Source organism: Melospiza melodia, chromosome 2, assembly GCF_035770615.1.
Source record: "Melospiza melodia melodia isolate bMelMel2 chromosome 2, bMelMel2.pri, whole genome shotgun sequence".
Classification (NCBI taxonomy): Eukaryota; Metazoa; Chordata; class Aves; order Passeriformes; family Passerellidae; genus Melospiza; species Melospiza melodia.
In genome coordinates, this window is record NC_086195.1 from 16772115 (window position 1) to 16790654 (window position 18540).

Genomic DNA, 18540 nt, shown 5'->3' on the forward strand with positions numbered 1-18540 from the left:
TTGCCTCTTTTTATTTTTTTTTTTTTTTTGGTCTGTTCGTGACAGAAGGACCAAGCTTTTATATTCTTAGAAAAACATTGGGTTTATACATTAGCAGGGCATAGGAACAATACTACAGTACAAATAGAATAATTTATCTCTTGAAAGAAAATCTGATTTAAAAAGTGAGCTACGTTTTTTACTGGCCTAATTGGCACCTTCACTTCAGGTAGCAATTCTGTGTTCACAGAATGCATGGCAGTGAGCCCCTACCTTCCTTTGTGTAATTTCCCATCAGTTGTTTGAAGTCTTGTCTTGTAATTGCTGTTCTGTGGCACTAACCAAATGGGAGATTTATAATGTTTAAATATTACAAATCTGAACCTTTTTTTTCCCCCTGCTTTCCATAAAAACATGGAGTGAAACTGTCACTGCTGATTATTTGAGGGAATTTTACTAATTAGAATTGCATGAGAATTCAGGCTTTTGAGCTGTCATCTGTTCCATCCCCTTCCCAAGTAGTGGAGGTTTCAGTAGCTTCAGATTTCACAGTTGTCTTAAATATGTTACTTATTCTGGCAAGAGATCTTGATGATAACATTCTGGGGTCAATCTTGCAGTTCTACCTGTGTCTGGGAAATTTTTCTGTTTCTGCAAGCAGAATTTGGCCCTCATGTGAGGTGTAACCTTTTGGGTCCTTTTCATGCAAATGGGCTCAGTTGATTGCAGTGGATCTGCTTGTTTCAGCAAGGGACTGAGTTGTGGCCGTGCATCTCCAGGTTGTGGGTTCCAAAATACAGGATTTGAGGTTTCTGTTATATTAAATGCAAAGTTCCCAGGTGTTGGGATTCTCACAGAACTGTTTGATGGAGGAAAGAAAGAGTGTTTTGAGAGAGAAGTATTTGAAAGCGTGAAAGCTGTGAGTTGCATGAAGGGCTAGGTACCTATAGCCCACACAAATGTGGCAGTATGACTGGAGCTCTGTGAACTCTGAAAGCACTGCTTAGTTGCTGACATTTCTATGGTAAAGTGTATCTGTGTAGTGTGACCTCTGTTCTTCAGTTATTCAGGGTGTCTGTAGAGGTTTTGGCTCTAAACAAGATATTTGGGAAGGAAAGCCATGCAATGCATCCCATTCCTGAAACTGGAGTGGTGGATATTTCTGTAGATGAGCAACATGACACAAATGCTTGATTTTGCTTGTGCAAATGAGAGAGCCTTTGTGATGCAAAGCAGCATCCTCAAAAGGCAAATGTGCTTTTTTGGTTGTAAATATCCCAGCTAAATACTGCAGTAATTGCAAGCAGAGCTTGGCATTTTTCCTCTCTATTCTCTTCATCGTTATATTTTAACAAGTTCTCATGAGACTATTAAAGTGTCTTAGTTTTTGGAACATGTGGCCTAGTGGGGATAACTCTGTCTACAGATGCAGTGGGTTGGCAGCTTGATTTTTGCATGTCTTTTCATTTCCCCCAGATCCTGTGACCCAGTGTAACCTTTGGTCTCCCTCTGAAGGCCGGGGTGAGGGAAGTATGAGCAGGTGACTGATGATCACTGTCAGTACAGCCTGCAGACAATATGGGAATTACTTTAGCAGTCTCCCACTCCCTTGTGCTCCCCCCATGCTCTCTTAAATCAACAAATGCAAATAGCAGCTTCCTCATTTGCTGCTATCTCTGGGATGCTGCCCAGGCAGCATGGGCTTTGTTGCAGTCCTGCCTATTAAAAAAAACAGCTTCAGCCCTAGGCAGAAGGAAAAATACCAAGTGGGACCTGATTCCCCCCACCCCCTTAATGGTTAATGCTGCTCATATTTGGTCCTCTGGCAAATGCAGGTAGGAAGATGCTGAGATAAGGTAGTGCTTGATGTGTGTGGTTCAAGAGGGCAGCAGGAAGTGGCTGGAGCTGTTTGCATTGTTACTCTTTGTCTGGTAAATGTCCTTCTGGAAGGGAGTAGGGATTGCCCAGTGTCCAAAACTCATACCTCTGGTAAATGTCCTTCTGGAAGGGAGTAGGGATTGCCCAGTGTCCAAAACTCATACCTGTGCTCCTAGAACTTGTTGACTTGAAAGTAGTGTGTATTTAACAACAGCTATGTCTTTACTGTGGAGACTAGAAATGCATTTGCTAGATTTCACCATAGGCAGAAGCACAAAGAATTAGTTAAACAACATTTCTTTCCAAGGTCATGATTGTTTTGTTCTATGCATAGTTGTATGGCCCAAATAAATAAAATAGCTGCATTTATATTGTTGTAAGTATAATATGTAGTATTGCATTGTACAGCATACAGTTGATATTTTGCTTTCCAGACATACAGCTTAACGTGAGATGTCGTTCAGCAGTTCAGGAACATAAGAGTAATGCTGTGCCAGCATTTGGTTAAAATTCTGTTCATCTTACTTTGTCATATGAAAAGATGTTTTGGCATACATAAATAAAAGGAAAGTGGTCACTTTGTACATCCAGAAGGTGGTCCTTCTCAGATACCTCAGGGTATCAGGTCTGCATTTGATGTATTAGGACTGCAACCAGCCGTAATGAAGAGATTTCTTCTGAACTGCCATTAGGGAATATTAGATTAGTAACTGAATCTGGCAAATAGCAATGTATGTAAATGCTCCTACTGCTTTAGAAATGTGTGTCAGTAGTACTTGTATTTTCTAAGAAGTCTGCGTGCAGTGTATATTTAAACTTAGTGAATTTGAAAATAGTGACATTTTCTATTGCAAATACTTAATAACAGTTAACTCCTGAATAAAGATACAGGGTTAAAGGAACAGTTGTAAAGCAAGGTGCTGGAAATGTTAAGTTGAATATGATTCATAGAGCTTGACATTAAAATTGTTACTCAATCTTTAAATATTTTATTTTCTCAATCTCTTATTTCAAAAGTACCTTTATGTATTTTTTTTATGTTTTACTTGCTTACCAGAAAGCTTCAGCATACTAATATTTTCAGGGAAGAAAGATTCCAATTTCACAAAAATCCAGAATTAACAGCCCCCTATGCTCCATTTCCAGTATGAATTAGTGCTTTGAGTCAGGTACTGATAGCCTACACAGTCAAAGCCTGCTTTAACTCTAACTTGCAATACTTCTGTAACTTATGTCACATTAAGTGTGTTAAGGCTAGGGTGAATCACAATTTCATGATCAGCAAGATGCAAAAGGCTGTGATAGGGGCAGTCTGACACTAGAAAGCTGTCTGATTTTAGTGTAAAGGTTTCAAATTACTTCAAATATGTTGTGTCTTTCTTTCCCATACCTCTCAGCAAAGGTGGTTTGATGTCCAAAAATTCCTGTTTCATCTTCTACTTACCTGTCCTGCAATTTCTGCATCTGTCTGCCTGCCAGCAGTTGGGCCAACAGAATGGAGTATTTGTCAGCCACAGGGACTTAATATTTGCTTTTTGTTGGCCATAGGTGCTATAGCAGGTTCATTGAGGGTATATCCTCATGTTCTGTTTGGCATCCTTTTGGTGCTCTAATCTGTCCATTGGGAAGGGAATTGTTAAAATAAAACCATCATTATTTGAGAGGAGAGCAAGTTGGGTGGAAAAGACCTGTTCACTAGGAAGTTTTAATTTAATGAAATCTGGTTACATCTTAGAGCCTCACACCAGATTATAATGCTATCACAGCATCTGCATATTGAAACATATCCAAGTGGATATCTGTTGGGATCCCATATTGAATTGGAGAGATTAACCCATCTCATGGGAGAAAATCACTTCAGTGTTAAGAATGAAGAAAAATGATACTTTATGTTTGAGTTTTGGAATTCTGTCTTCAAAATGGCACCAGGCAGAAAAATCTGGGTATGGTTATGTGAGCTTAACTTTCTAAACTTTCAGACAAATACTCATTAAAGACATTTTGTCTGTCATCAGTTTCTTCTTGTCACTGGGATGATTTTCTTTGCTGCTCAAAGTTGTTTTGTAGCTCCCTAGAAGTAGTTTGCATGTCTTGTAGTTGTGGAAGCTGCTCTTAGTGGAAAAGGGATGTATTATAAGCTGTATAATTTGTGAAGTATTTTTGAAGGCCTTCTTGATGAATGGCACTTTATAAATACTGTAATTAAATTATGGGAAGCATTTATAAGGTGAGTGGATTAATTCTTGGGGTTTTTTCCCCAGTTTTTATTTGAATGTTTTTCTCTTAGGAAAGTCCCTGGAAAAGAATGGGTACAAAGAGTACTCTCTTTGGCGTCAATGAAGTTCTGTAGTTTCATGCCAACTACTTAAGTTCAAAGTAAAAAGTATATTCATTTTACAATGTAAATTGTGCAGTACACTTTTATTTTTTTAAGCCTTTGTTAGAAAAGTTGCTTTCCATTGTTCATTTTGAGGTTTTCCCCCCCTTCCCTTTTGTTTTTGTTTTTCCTCAGTTTCCATTACAAAGAGCAGTGCAAAAATCCAATCTTCCCCTTCCAAAGTGACCCGGCGTTCAATGCAGTCTCCACAGAAATCTGCTCCAGTTCCAGCGCAGCGGGGCAGGAAACCAGGTCGGGGCAAACCCCCTGGACAGTCTGCAGTTCCCAAGAAGGGCAGGTCTCCTAAAAATATCCCCCTGACAAAAAGCACCTCTCATACTGAAAATCTTAAAACAAGGAAAAAAAGTTTAAAACCTGGAAAAAAGGTTAGTCCTTATCTACTACTTTATTTTATATTGCAGAATTTTGCAGTGAGATTTTTTTATTATTATCACTTAATTTTCTATCTTCTCTTCAGCCTTCAGGGCTTTACTGTTTTCAGCAACTGATTTCAAGAAAAAGTTTAGAATAGCTCTTCTGGAATATTTTAGTATAAGATCCTGTGGATTATTTTATTCCCAAACAAGATTACTGTTTTATTTATGGGTGAGTAATCGGTGTTGAAAAATGCTATTCTGAAGTAGAGAGACAGGGAAGCATTTAAGTTTTTTAGTTTGGGTTAGTTTGTTACTGAACCATATATATAGCTTGCATTTTTGGGGTTTTTTTCAGGTTTAGAAACACTGAATTAAAAACAGTGGGGACTTTATTGCATAATTTAAGCTTTTTAAGCATACAGCTGGATTTGCCAAATGAATCTCGTGGATACTGCCTAATCCTGGAGCTTCTACTAGCATGAAGCAGGAAGCTTCTTTTTCTCCAGATGTGGGCCTGATTTTGCCCTGGTCTGAAAGGCATGATGCCTTTCTCCCTGCCCAGCTGAGTCAGACCTGCAGGGTTGGCAGCTGCCTCCAGCTTCAGCTCTGGTGGAGCTCCCTGCTCAGGCACACACTGGAGCTCTCTGCTCAGACACACTGCAGCTCTGCTCAGGCACACACTGGAGCTCTCTGCTCAGGCACACACTGTAGCTCTGCTCAGGCACACACTGGAGCTTTGGTCAGGCACACACTGCAGCTCTGCTCAGGCACACACTGGAGCTCTGCTCAGACACACTGCAGCTCTGCTCAGGCACACACTGGAGCTCTGCTCAGGCACACACTGGAGCTCTGCTCAGGCACACACTGGAGCTCTCTGCTCAGGCACACACTGGAGCTCTCTGCTCAGGCACACACTGCAGCTCTGCTCAGGCACACACTGGAGCTCTCTGCTCAGGCACACACTGGAGCTCTCTGCTCAGGCACACTGCAGCTCTGCTCAGGCACACACTGGAGCTCTCTGCTCAGGCACACTGCAGCTCTCTGCTCAGGCACACACTGGAGCTCTGCTCAGGCACACACTGGAGCTCTGCTCAGGCACACACTGGAGCTCCCTGCTCAGGCACACACTGGAGCTCTGCTCAGGCACACACTGGAGCTCTGCTCAGGCACACACTGGAGCTCTGCTCAGGCACACACTGGAGCTCTCTGCTCAGGCACACACTGGAGCTCCCTGCTCAGGCACACACTGGAGCTCTGCTCAGGCACACACTGCAGCTCTGCTCAGGCACACACTGGAACTGCTGTCCCCTCACCCCACTGCCACTGACAGCAGCACTGGCAGATGAACAATCTCCAAGTGAGTCAGTTCAGGGAGCTCAGCTGGTAGACAGCTAGCACAGCATCCATCCCTCCTACTTCCTTCTTTGTCTGCTCCACCCCAAAAAAAGCACAAATGCTACAGCTGCTGCAAGGAAGAATAGAATCACAGCAGGGCAGACTTAGGGCAATTTGAATTGCCATGGAAGTGCAGTCTATTTTCTGAGGCTTGCTCAGGCACAGCAGGCTGTTCAAGAAGAGTAGCAATCCTGCAATGTCTTTCCTCAGGCAGTTTGAGTCTCTCCTTGTGCTCCTTCCTGCTTTGCATTAGCACTAGTGAGGAGGTGGGGGGCACTGCTTTTTCCTGGTGGGGTTTTTGGGTTTTTTGTGTTCATTCCCCTTTCCTCCAAACAGTCTAAAAGTAGAAGTCTTGGGGCTTTTCTCCTCTAGTTTATATCAGTGGGGCTGTGGGATCTCTTCCTAATGATGCTTGGGAAGAGGTGGAGTAATGGCAGGGTGGGGATTCTCCTTTCCCGTGACTGTGCTGATCAGTGTGAAGTGCTAGTGAAGTAACATTATTAGAGCATAGCTGGAAGCTCTAGTATGAAACTGGAAGCAGCACTTCATTGAAATGATGATCACAAGATAAAAAAATATTTTGGGGACCATAAATTGAAAGCTGAGCACTCTGCTGCCTGCCCCTTGCAGTCAGATGTCCAAACTGATGGAATTGGTCTCCAGTTTTGTTTCTCTCTTACTTGGTGTATAAAAATGCACAGTGACAGGGATTAAAGAGGAGAAAGGGGCTCCTATCCAGGCTTAGCTGGTGGGCACTGTGCTCTTTGTAAGTCTGGACAGGGCTTTAAAGGACACCACTGAACACAGGACTGTCATATCTTAAGGTCTTATTCAGGTATGGCAGGATGTGCACTTGCATGTAAGAACTTTGTCCTTTAGCTCCCATTAAAAAGAAATGGAGAGGCTTTGTCTATGTTTTGAAACAGTAGTTGGAGGCACCTTGCCTTTAGAAGAGGCTTCTGGGCCCTGAAAGTGTCTGCTTGGAGCATTTGACACCTGGTTTGTGTGAAGTGCTTGCAGGTACTGTTTGGGGAATGGGTGTTAGTGCTGACATATCCTGTCCTGAGGCAGCAAATCTGACGTACCTCTATGCACTCCTGATTTCCTCTGTGGGACCAGGCAACAGAGAGGTTTTGCAAAATCTAGGTTTGATACATCTAATTTGAGATTTTTACTTTGTTAACTTTAGCATTAAAAACTTGAAAAATTAGCTCCTTTTGAGAACTCACAGAAGGCTGTTACTCTTTGGTAAGTGGTTAAATTGCCAAGATATTATACATATGTGCAAACTTTTCTTTGGACTGTTACACCTGTTAGCATAAGGGTAGAGAGAGGAAATGGGGCTTTGTGGGAGTTCTGCAGACAGGGTGTGTCTGACATGAAGTGCAGCCATACAGCCTGTACACCTCACAGAATGTATGCAGATATGCAAGTGGTATGTGCCTAGAGGCTTGAAAGTGCTTTTTTTCTTCCATCCACCCCCCCCCCACCACCACTGATGCAAAAGAAAACCCCTCTCCAGATGTTGCACTAAATGGTTGTGCTTCAAGTGTGAGCTGGCTATTTGGTGTTTTTAGGGACATGGGTATATGCCTGTCTCTCTGCAGAGTTGTTTGAATTTCTTTGCCCTTTTAGGTTTGTTATGTTGCAGTATTTATAATTTTGCAGATACTAGCTTTTATTATACAGCTAGAAATGTTGAGCTGTATATTTTTTCTCCTTTATTTAAATTTTTTCTAAGCTCTGTAAGTATGAGATGCATGTTGGATTTTGTTTTTCATTTGTTTCTCACAGCTTGTACTGTATGTTTTTACTCTTCCATAATAAAGAAGGAACCTCTGTACGTCTCTTTTTTTATTATATTTTAAAAGTACACTTTGCATAACAGTGCAAAGAATTCCTTTCACAATTTCTTGAGGAAACCTCTTGGTCTGAATGTGGCTACCAGCCCTAAATTCAACCCCACAAAAAAATGTTTTTGAGCATGAGGGTGAAGCTGGTGGTGTTGTCCTGGTGGTATGAGCTGTGAGCCCTGCTCTCTGCAGGCACACAGAGCTGGTGCCCTCCCAGCTGCCAGGGGCCAGCCACACAAAGCCACTGTGCCCAGCCCTGCTGGCATTGTGGCCTGTTCCATGAGACAACACTGCCCATCATGGGGGGCTGCAAAATGAGAGCCTCAGCTGAGCAAGCATAATGTGCTATATTCCCTTCAGAGGGAGAAGGTAGGAAACAGCCAGTTAGTCTCACCATGTGTGCATTGGTTTGGAGAGTGGATGGTTCCTCTGAGTTTAGTGTTTGTATTTTGTTTTCATTCCTGCATTTTCCGCCATTTCCCTCACCTTTTCCCTCAATTTGACCAATATCAATACCAAAAATGAGTATTTTTTTAGCATGGTAAAAGAAAACTGCCCCACTGCAAGAATCCCTGCTAGAGGGGGCCTTGAGGAATGTTGCACTTCAGATCAAAACCTCAGTCTTCCCAAGTGCATTTATTTTTCTCTGTATTAAGGATGGAGACCTTTCTGTCACCCAGTGTTAAGATAAATGGTCAGTTCCTGACACGTACATCACTGCTTGGTTCTGTGCTACCTCATTCACAAGGCAGTGCCAAGCCTTGGCAGTCTATTCCTTATGTTCATGGTGATTCCACCCAGTGCCACATTGTCAAGTGCTTTCCCCAGCCAAACCTATCTTCTCCAAACTGTAAGTGGCACAGAATTTTTTTTAAGTGCCCTGGATTTCAGAAGAAAGTTCGTTTCTTCTTTCTAGGTTTTGTGAAGAAGTTAAACAGTGCTTTTTTTAGGAAGGTGTATATTCTGATTGCTTTCTACATGGTTTTCAATACATTACTTGAAAAATAGGCTGCTTCTAAAAGTGTAGAGAATGAAAACTGCTAAATGGAAGAGGGCTTAGCCTTCCTTAGCTGAAGTTTTACTTCAATATGTATCAGTTTTAATGGTAAATCCTTACCACATTGCCAAAGTCTCTGCTGCATTCAGCAGTGTCAAGACCTTGGGTGATCTCTTACATTCCTAATTTTTGCTAGGTAAGAGAGTCAAAAAGTAATCTGTTCTCATGCAGGAATAAGTGGTGAAGGGAAAAGTGATAAACTCCAATTTATTATTTCTTTTAATTTGATGTATTTTTATAGTATGTCAAAACACATCACCGATCTCCTCTGTGGTGACAGTGACAGGACACAAGGGAATGGCCTGAAGCTGTGTCAGGAGAGGGTTAGGTTGGATATTAGGAAAAGTTTCTTCACCCAGAGGGTGGTTGGGCACTGGAACAGCTCCCCAGGGAAGTGATCACAGCACCAAGCCTGACAGAGCTTGAGAAGTGTTTGGATGCTCTCAGGCACAAGGCGTGACTCTTAGGGTGGTCCTGAGCAGGGCCAGGAGTTGACTCAATGCTCCTTTTGGGTCCCTTCCAACTCAGGATATTCTGTGATTCTGTGAAATATCTTCCATGTGCACATTTCTTTTATAAACCCAGTCCAAACCAAATTACAACAAAATCCTCTTTTCCTCAGGTGGAGAAGAACTAATGCACATGGACTAATCTGTAAATTACTGTGCTCTGAACTCTGGTTATCAGTTGTTTGATAAGCTGCAAAGAAGTTTGGTTTGGGAAAGGAAAGGGTGTTGGCAACCAGCATGACTGGATTATAACTGCAGGCTTGTTTGAGATCTTCCATGAAGCACCTGAAAATTCCTGGAAGTGGTTACTTGAGAATTTCAACCCCTTTGAAACAAGCTGAGGAAAAATACAGGTGCATTGTAATGCTGATGCATAGATGTGAGTTAGGTTTTTAATGGCACTACATACACAGCCCAGCTAAGTTACCTGAGCTGTGATAAACCCAGCTGGAAGGGCATGGACAGGAAAATACCCCAAAATATCTCTTCCCAAGGTTTTGAGAAGAGTCATGAAGTAGTATATAAAGCTCTTTCTTTTCCCACTTTTTATGCAAAGGTGGGTTCTTTTCTAAGTCATTTGTCTTCCACTGCATTACTAAAGTAGCTGTAACTGCAAACTGACAGTTTCTGGTCTTCCTTTCCTGAACTTTCCCTTCTCTGCTGTGTGTGGTACTTTTCTAATAAGGAACCACACACATTCATTAAGATGGTAACTGATAGCAGGAAGGTTGTGCAGATGCCTTAAAAAGCATTAAGTATTTTGACTCTTTTTTTTTTTTTTCTCTTAACAGAAAAAAACCTTGCCTGAACAACTGACTCCTACATCTCTTTCTCCTCAGTCATCTCCTGAGGGGAAAAATGGCACTGCACAGATGCTTAAAGATGGAATCAGTTTGTCTGGTGCAACTGCAGCAGTTATATCCACAGGTAAAAAACAAAGAAGTGTGTGAAATGGCTTCCATGTCAAGCAGTTTCATTTTTATGAAGAATGTGCTGCAAACTAACTTATTACTGTAAATCATTGTCCAGCTGCCTTATTTTTGAAAGATATTTGTAGGAGCCAGAGTTACTTTTCAGAACTGGTATTTTGATGCCCACATTATAGCAGTAAGTGCTGGGACACAGGGACTTTGATAAATCTGCTAGACCTGGCAGTTTGTTCCTGTGTGAAGAGGGAAACTGTACAGTTCTTTCATGTCTGTCCTACTCCTTAATGTATGAAATGGGAATAGATGTAGCTAAAAGCCCATATGATATTCTGATCCCATGCAAGCTGTACTGTAATGTTACAAAATGGAGATTTTATCTCTTTATAACCTTACATGAAAGGAACCAACTCTGTTAAAACCCGGTAATGGCAATCAGAAATACATTCCTCTTTCCTCATGTTTAATTTTTTTTTGCCTCTAAATATAATGAAATGTGTCTTGAAAAGGATTGGCAGAAAAGAAATAAGCCAGTAGATGAACTAACCCATTGAGGAACTGGTAACCCTATAGTGAAACAATTCATATATTGTCAGCCAAAATCTCAGAATTTTATAAAAACTCCATAAATTGCCATCATTTTGCTTGTGGTGCTTTTTTACATTCAAAATCTGTTTTTACAATAGAAGTTGTCAGGCTCTTCTGATGCCCAGTTTCAGTCATGGATGAGGGGAAAACAAGTACCTTTTTCCTAGGAAAATAAACCTTTTGCAAGGCAGTTGTTGCTGAGCCCAGACAGAAAATGCCATACTATTACTCTTGGTTTGTAGCTTTGATTATTTGTACAAATAGATTTCCTTCCATTTGTAGATATCAGAGAGTAAACAGATATGCACAAAGACATTACATCATTAAAACTCTTGTAGAAATACTTTATTTATGCTTAGAGTTTTTATCTAAAATCAAACTAAAGTTCAGAAAATATGTCAGTTCTTTGTGTAATAGAATGTTTAGATTGCTCAATCACCAAGAGGCACATATTTTCATTAAGCTGTAATAATGTCTTGGGTGCATTCATGGTCATGTGGCAGCCAGGATGAACAAGAAAAAAAAAAAATCATCATTTACATGTTTCCCATGTTCTTCTGCCTGGGCAATTGTTTTGGAGGACAGTTTCACATTGCCTCTTTAAAAAGGAGTTACAAAAGTACTATATGATTGTTTGTGCTGCACTTTAAACGACCTTAGTGTTTGTTAAGAAGTGTTTATTTAGCAGACAAGCCACGTTGCAGTGTGGAAATCCTGTGAGTGGTTCAGGGCTTCTGAAGCTACAGGCCTTCAGTAGCCACTCTGTGTGATGTGTATGTTAGTGCCAGTGGGTGCTTCAGAATGAGCATCAGTGACAGGTATATAACACAGGGCTCTCTTTGGTGCAGCTTCTCAAATAGGAAACAAATTAGGCAGTAACTTGGTACGGCCTGCTTTGTACAATTGTGACTTGGTAGTATGGAGTACCTGCCAGTAATTTGTATTTTACGGGAACTAGTGTATGAGCAGAGATTAGTCAAAACACAGGCACACATCATGCCAGCTTTGTTACATTAGTGAGGTAGGAGAGGGCTTCAGAAAGCAGGAGAAAAGGTGAGTTTAGAATTCAGTCAGGAGAACCTTGGTAGAAGAGCACTTTCTGCATGCTCTGAAAATATGTGTGCATGCTCAGCTTCTTGAGTTGACCAGTATAACTTTTCTGCAGGATTAAAACTAAAATGACAATTTGCAGTTCTAACTTGAAAACGTGCCTTGGTTCCTTGGCAGTAAATATGGCTTGTACCTTTTCAGTGTGTGTGTATGTGAACAAACATGGAAATTCTGGGCCTCACCTGGATAAGAAGAAGGTTCAGCAGCTTCCAGACCATTTTGGACCAGGTCCTGTAAATGTGGTACTTCAGCAGGCTGTACAGGCTTGTGTGGATTGTGCCTATCAAGCCAAAACAGTCTTTGGATTTCTGAAATCTGGCCATCATGGAGGAGAAATGATAACTGGTATGTGAAGATGCTCTGTTTCTTTGTTTCTTTACTTATTGAACTTGAGGTGGGGCAGAAGAACTGAAGTAGTTGCAATGAATTTATATCACTTTTGTAGCTGTGTAAACACAGGTGTGAACATTGATGATGTATGATTTATCTTACTCTGAGTTCAGAGTGATTTGAACAATTCTTTAAATTTAAATTAAAATATAGCAATAGCAGTGTTTAAATTACAAATGCACAATACATTGTTTCTTACACTAAGTAGAGCTTGTGTACCTCATTTAGCAGCTGTGGCCAAACATTTGTCAAGCAAACTCACTACAAGTGAGATAAGCAGCTTTATTAGTTCAAGTCATTCGCATAATCTTATCCATGCACCACGTTGGTGATCTTAAAGCATTAACCAAGTGGGTGACAAGCCTCAAACTAATCTGTTTAGCTTCCAGGCAAGTGATTCTACATGTTAAAGTTGCTGCTGCTTCCCTTGCCCCATTCCCCAGAACTGCAGCAGTATCTCAGGTCACTCTTCATCCACCTATGTCACCTGTTATGGAATAGGTTTATTTCTATTACATATTGATGGCAGGTTTGTAGATAAATTATCTCTATGTCTCAATCTGAATTGCTGCTGCTTGACATTTTTTCCTTCTAGTCTAGGAAATATTCTGTGTATAACTGTTAGCACATCAATTCATAAATCCATCAGTGATGGTAAAAGACCTGGCATTACTTTAATCTCTTTACATTAAACCAGATGTGAAGGATGATTAGTGGAATAGAGGATCAGTTAAGTACTCATAAAGATGTTGCTGTCTAACTGGATTTAAAGAGCAGCACCCCAACCTGTGTATGGCAGAACTACAGTGAGCCTTGTTCAGGATCCCCCTGAGTTTGTGCACAAAATGGATGCTGCTTCTCTGCTGTGTAGTAGAGGTTTAGTGGTGTCATATATATGTGGTTTTGAAACTGGTAATGCTTTATTTTTTCAATATATATGAATATTTGTTATATTATTAATACCTTGTTGTACCTGTTTCAGACAAGTCAGATTTCTGGAGCAAAATGCCCTGAGATGTTCATTGCCAGTATTCTCTTGGTGATTGTTTATCAGCAAGGGCTAAATCCCAGGCCAGTGGCATCCCTGGGCTGTGACTGAGTAATTGAAAATAGTAATTTCAAACAGGAGAGAGAAACTTCAGATTCCTTATGTAGCTGTGGCTTGTTTGCATTCAAAAATTCTGTACAGAAAGGATTTACTGTTGTGCACCTGGCTTCACCCCAAGGCCTGTATCCTGGGTTTGAGGAACCTGGTGATGTGGACTGCTCTGGAGTCCTGCTCTGGCTGATAGTAAATCCACAAGCCCCCAGTGGGTTTCTAATGTTCTTGAGCTCTTGCTTCTCCTTGGCTTGTCAGACAGGTAGCTGAGAAGTGGCTGAGCAAACACTCTTTGTCATTTTATCAAAAATTTGTGTGTGATAAGTTTTGTGAAGCATAAAATATGACTTGGATTAATGTAGCACATTACATCTAGCTGTGCACATGAATAGTAAGGAAGAAGAGGGAAGCAGCAGTAGAATAAACTAAGGAAATACAGTTGTAGCCTTTTTGTTTTAAAGTGGGTTTGGAGAGTGGCTTGTTCAGAATTTGATTGGGGTTTTTTTTTAAACTGTCAAGAAAAAAAATGTTGTGGCAGAGAATAAGCAAAGGAATCTAAGTCTTTTGTGAATTGATGCTTTTATAGAAAGTATTATACCTTCCATAGGAGGAAACGGTGTGCTGATGAGGCCATGGATGGAATAATCTTGCTAGAATACATGGAATAATTAGTGGGTTCTTTTGGTTCAGCTACGAAGGAAAATAATTGTTTTGAATAACAATAAATTTAGGATTTTTCCATCTTTTCTTTCTCAAACAAAAGCACAAACTTTTATTTTTGCTTAATGCATAAGCTTTCAATTCAGGCAAATCAAACAGAAAGGAAATTAAAGGCTTGACTAGCAAGCCCACTAATGGTGTTGGTGTCAGCCCCTTTTTTCTCTTTGTAGCACACAGACTATGGTGTTTGGTGGGATGAAAAAGATTGAGGCTCAGATAAATTTTCTTAAGCAGCAAATTAAAATCAGACTCTAGGATGAATGTCATCACTATCAGAAAAACACATTTCTCTGATTATTTCATTCTTAGTCTTTTTCCCAGCTTGAACCTGGTATGTAAAACATACTTAAAGAATGGAAGGTGAAGAAATGAGTATGACTCTTCATCCTGAGGGCTGGGGTTGCACATGCAGGCTCCAGTCCCTGTTTATAAATCATTAAAATTGAGGTTATTGCAGCTCAGAGATGTTCCTTTTTATTTTTGTCCCCTAGCATTTATCTGAGAGAAGTAAGATGCTGAGGTTTTTTCCAAGCAGAGTAGACATTTGAGCCTGTGGATCTGGATCCCACACCCTTGGTTGGAGTTTGTATGGGTGCTCTCAGGTGTTGAGAGTCTGGGGGAGCTGTGTTTGCACTGAATGTTTATTTGTGGATTTTTCTCATTAAATATTTTGCTGGGGTAGTCACAACACCTCAGCTGTTTCTTGCTTTATCCTCTTGACAACTCCTGAGTAACATCGTTCTTTTCAATGCTTTTTTTTCAAAATGAGAAATTTTGGGGTATAGAATAAGTCATTTCCCCAAAGGCTGTATAGGCAGATCCATGAGGCTATTATAGAACATTTTAAATTTCTGCTGTAGCTGACTACTACCTTGCAGTTAATTTGTCAGGAGGTCAAGCTATGGTAGGACTCAGCCCATTTGCTCTCCAGACCTGGTTAAATTCCAAACAAAAATTTGCCTTTGGAGACTCCTTCCCCAAACAGGATGTAGAGGACCTTGTGTCTGAGCTACATCTGGGACTGTTAATCATTAGCATTTCATTTGGACATTGGAGCCTGGAAAAAACCTAATAGGCCATGGAAACACTTCAGTCTTGTAGTGCTGACTCCTAAACTTCAAGCACTTGCACTGGTCAGTCTGTCATGAAAGCAGGTGGGAGAGGCAGCACATTGTTGTTGGTGCTGGCTGGTTAACTCACATTAACTAATCAGAAGCTTCCTTGCATCAACAGTGTAAGTAATTGACACTTCAAATTTCCTAAAGAAGCCTAAAATATGCTAGACTTAGGCATTTTCCTTGATTTTGTGTATATTATCTGTCTCTTTTGTAACACAATATGGAAATATTCCTGAATTCAGATCTGCGAGTTAAGGAGTAAAGGCTTTCTTGTCTTTTCAGGCTTTTTTTTTTTTTTTGGTGTTTTTTTTTTTTTTTTTTAAGCATCTGCCACCAATAAAATGTGATCCTTTAAAGCTCTGCTTATCATTTGGAAACTTATGTTAACAACAGAAAGCTGCATGACAGGCTGAAAACCAAAAAGACAAATGGATGCATAAAGCTGGTGTTTATTGCCACTTCTTTTCAGCCCTAAGCTTAAGTTGCAAGTTTGTTCCTGCTTTGTTCTGAAGTCTTTCTAATCACAAGTAACTAAAGTTTCAGCTGATGTAATGGCAATTATTTATCCATGTATCTGGAGTATTGATTCTTTTCCAAACCTTACTAATTTTCACAAAAAAGAAAAATATCCTCAGCTGCCACACTGTTTGAGGGCAAGGAAAGAGATCAACAAGGAAAAGACATAGGCACATGTCCAGGCTCTTTGTAATCACTCAGTTTAAAAGACAACAGATCCATTTGTGGCTGCTGTGGTATCTCTGCCACCTAACTCCTGTTGAAATAAATGGGTGCTTGACCACTGTAGTGTTGACAGCAGGATAGATTTCTCTAGGGATAAAATTGCAAATGGCAAAACAACTTCTGAGTCAGAATTTCAATGGTAATGGATGCCAACACCTTACCACAAGTATTCTCCATTGAGTTAGAAACAGAGGAAAAAAAATAATAAAATTGTTTGTTTCATTTCTTTAGGGGGTTTTTGGGTTTTTTTTGTTTGTTTTTTTTTTTTTTTTTTTTTTTTTTTTTTGGGTTTTTTTGGGTTTTTTTTTTTTTTTTTGTTTTGGTTTTTTTTTGGGGTTTTTTTGTTTTTTTTTTTTAATAACTGTTTGGGCTTTTTGTTGATATTTTTCTTTTTTAGTATTGTGGGGTCTTTTTTTTAGTAAGTATTGTAAAGGGTCTTCCTTCTGCTATCTCCTGTAAATAGGTGGTGGAGAGCTTGCTGCTTTATAAGTGATGGAAATTCCACATAAAGTTTCAGTGGTGAGGGAGTAGTTGTAAGTTTTGTTATACTGGTGTGAATCCAAAATTATTTTATTAAAATAAGTTCCCATAGAGCAAATTTAAACTGACATGGATCCCATGGAAGGTGAGCTCAGTCCTTTGGATAGAAATTTTTTAAACTATCAGAATGTTTGTTTACTCCTCTCATGCCTTGCATGGTTTAAATCAAGTCTGGATGTCTTTTCCTTCAAGTTAATGATGGTGTTTTACTATACTTCATGATGCTTGGGGGGTGTTTGACATAATCTTCTTATTCACAGCTTCCTTTGATGGGGAAAAGCATGCCATCAATCTTCCTTCTGTAAACAGTGCATCGTTTGTCCTGCGCTTCTTGGAGAAGCTGTGCCACAGTCTGCAGTGTGATAATCTCTTCAGTAGCCAGCCCTTCAGCCCTTACATGGGATGTGCCCACAGTCCTATGGAGTATGATAGGAATAAGCCAGGTACTGTTAATCACTTGTTATTTTCAAGTGCTGATATTTCTGAGAAATGTGAGGACTTTAGGAAATGCAACTTTTTAGTCTTTCTGTGACATAATTGCTTAAAATTTATACACTTCAGTTCTTAGTGAATTGGTTCCAGTGTGGAAGTGCTTTCACAGTAATGGATAGGTCATACCACATGTGCAGAAATAATTTTGTTCAGCAAACTTCTCCTTGTAGGCAAGCCAGAAAACATATGTACTTTACCAGTGTGATACTGCTAAAAGACAAGCTCAAAACTTCACATTTCATTTGTTAAATTTATGTTCAGCTCATAAACTGAATTTACCAAAAGATGCTTGCTGTCTGGGAGAAGGCACTTCCCCTGAAAGGGAGTTTAACACAAGTACAAAGTCTTTTCTTTCTCTTTTTACCTTACTTAGGAGTGGCTAAAAGATTTTTACATTCTACTACTATGTACAGTCCAGTGATCTAGTAGAAAAACTTGTGAAATTGACTGCTTGTGAAATTTTGTGTGAATCCAATACCTTTGCTGCACCAGGAATGGAGAGTAAATGGGAGATGCAATTACTTGCCCAAGGTCTCCCAACAGGTTGTTTGTAGGACCAGGTATTACAAGTCCCAGGTGAAGCCAGGAATCACAGATGAGATAGCTTTGTTGTCAAGACAATTTCACATATTGGGAATGAAGCATCCTCAGAGCTCTTTGTTAGCTGAGTTTGTGTTCTGGGTGCTGCTGTAGAAATTTTTTTCCTCTTTCCAATGCAGAAATTATGTTTATAATTCTATCTATGGTATGAAAGTTCTTAGTTTTAACTGTTCAGCCAGGTAGACAGGGTCAAGGTTATTCAGCTTTGAAATTTTGTATTGAAGTGACTGAGTCTATGTGACACAAGAAATGGAGCTCTAACCTGGTGATGTCTGTCAGCTTCTGTCTCTGGACTTAGCCCATGAGCAGCTTTATGCTAGAGTAACAAGCAGTGACTTTTCTTCTTCACAGCCAAAGAAGAAATACCTGAGAACAGGAGTGCTAAACGCTACCCTCAGGACTCTCCACCATACACTGCTCCTCTTTCCCCTAAGCTTCCCAGAAATGATGCTCATCCATCTGAAGGTAATTACATTATGTCAGAATTATATATGAGGATTATTTATGGTTTCAGTATTTCCAGTCAAAAAGGACTGACTACAACATATGTATCTGGTTTGTCTCTAGCCTTTGACAGGTCTGGGTGGAAGTGTGTTAATTATTGATCACTGGCACTTTGCACTTAAAGAAGATCTACTGCAAGTTCCAGCAGTGCTTCTCCTAAACCCACAGCCTTTTCTGTGAAGGGGCTCAGGCAAACAGGTGACAGATGAAGTCTCCTGCTCCATGTAGGGCTACTGAGCAGAAAACCAATTGCCTTGAAATGGGTTAGGAGATAAATTGGAAGCAGC

General features: G+C 40.3%; 1 protein-coding gene across 5 annotated transcripts in view; it reads left to right on the forward strand.

Annotated features, from left to right (window-relative positions):
* The window catches only part of SCML2 (Scm polycomb group protein like 2), a 72935-nt gene that overhangs the window by 43960 nt on the left and 10435 nt on the right, over positions 1 to 18540 (forward strand). For all 5 annotated transcript variants that reach the window (XM_063182871.1, XM_063182866.1, XM_063182875.1 and 2 more), the window contains 5 exons: positions 4370 to 4620; positions 10217 to 10352; positions 12191 to 12394; positions 16918 to 17100; positions 18101 to 18214. In XM_063182871.1, coding sequence (XP_063038941.1) covers positions 4370 to 4620; positions 10217 to 10352; positions 12191 to 12394; positions 16918 to 17100; positions 18101 to 18214 — 888 coding nt within the window. The remainder of the gene's footprint in view (positions 1 to 4369; positions 4621 to 10216; positions 10353 to 12190; positions 12395 to 16917; positions 17101 to 18100; positions 18215 to 18540) is intronic.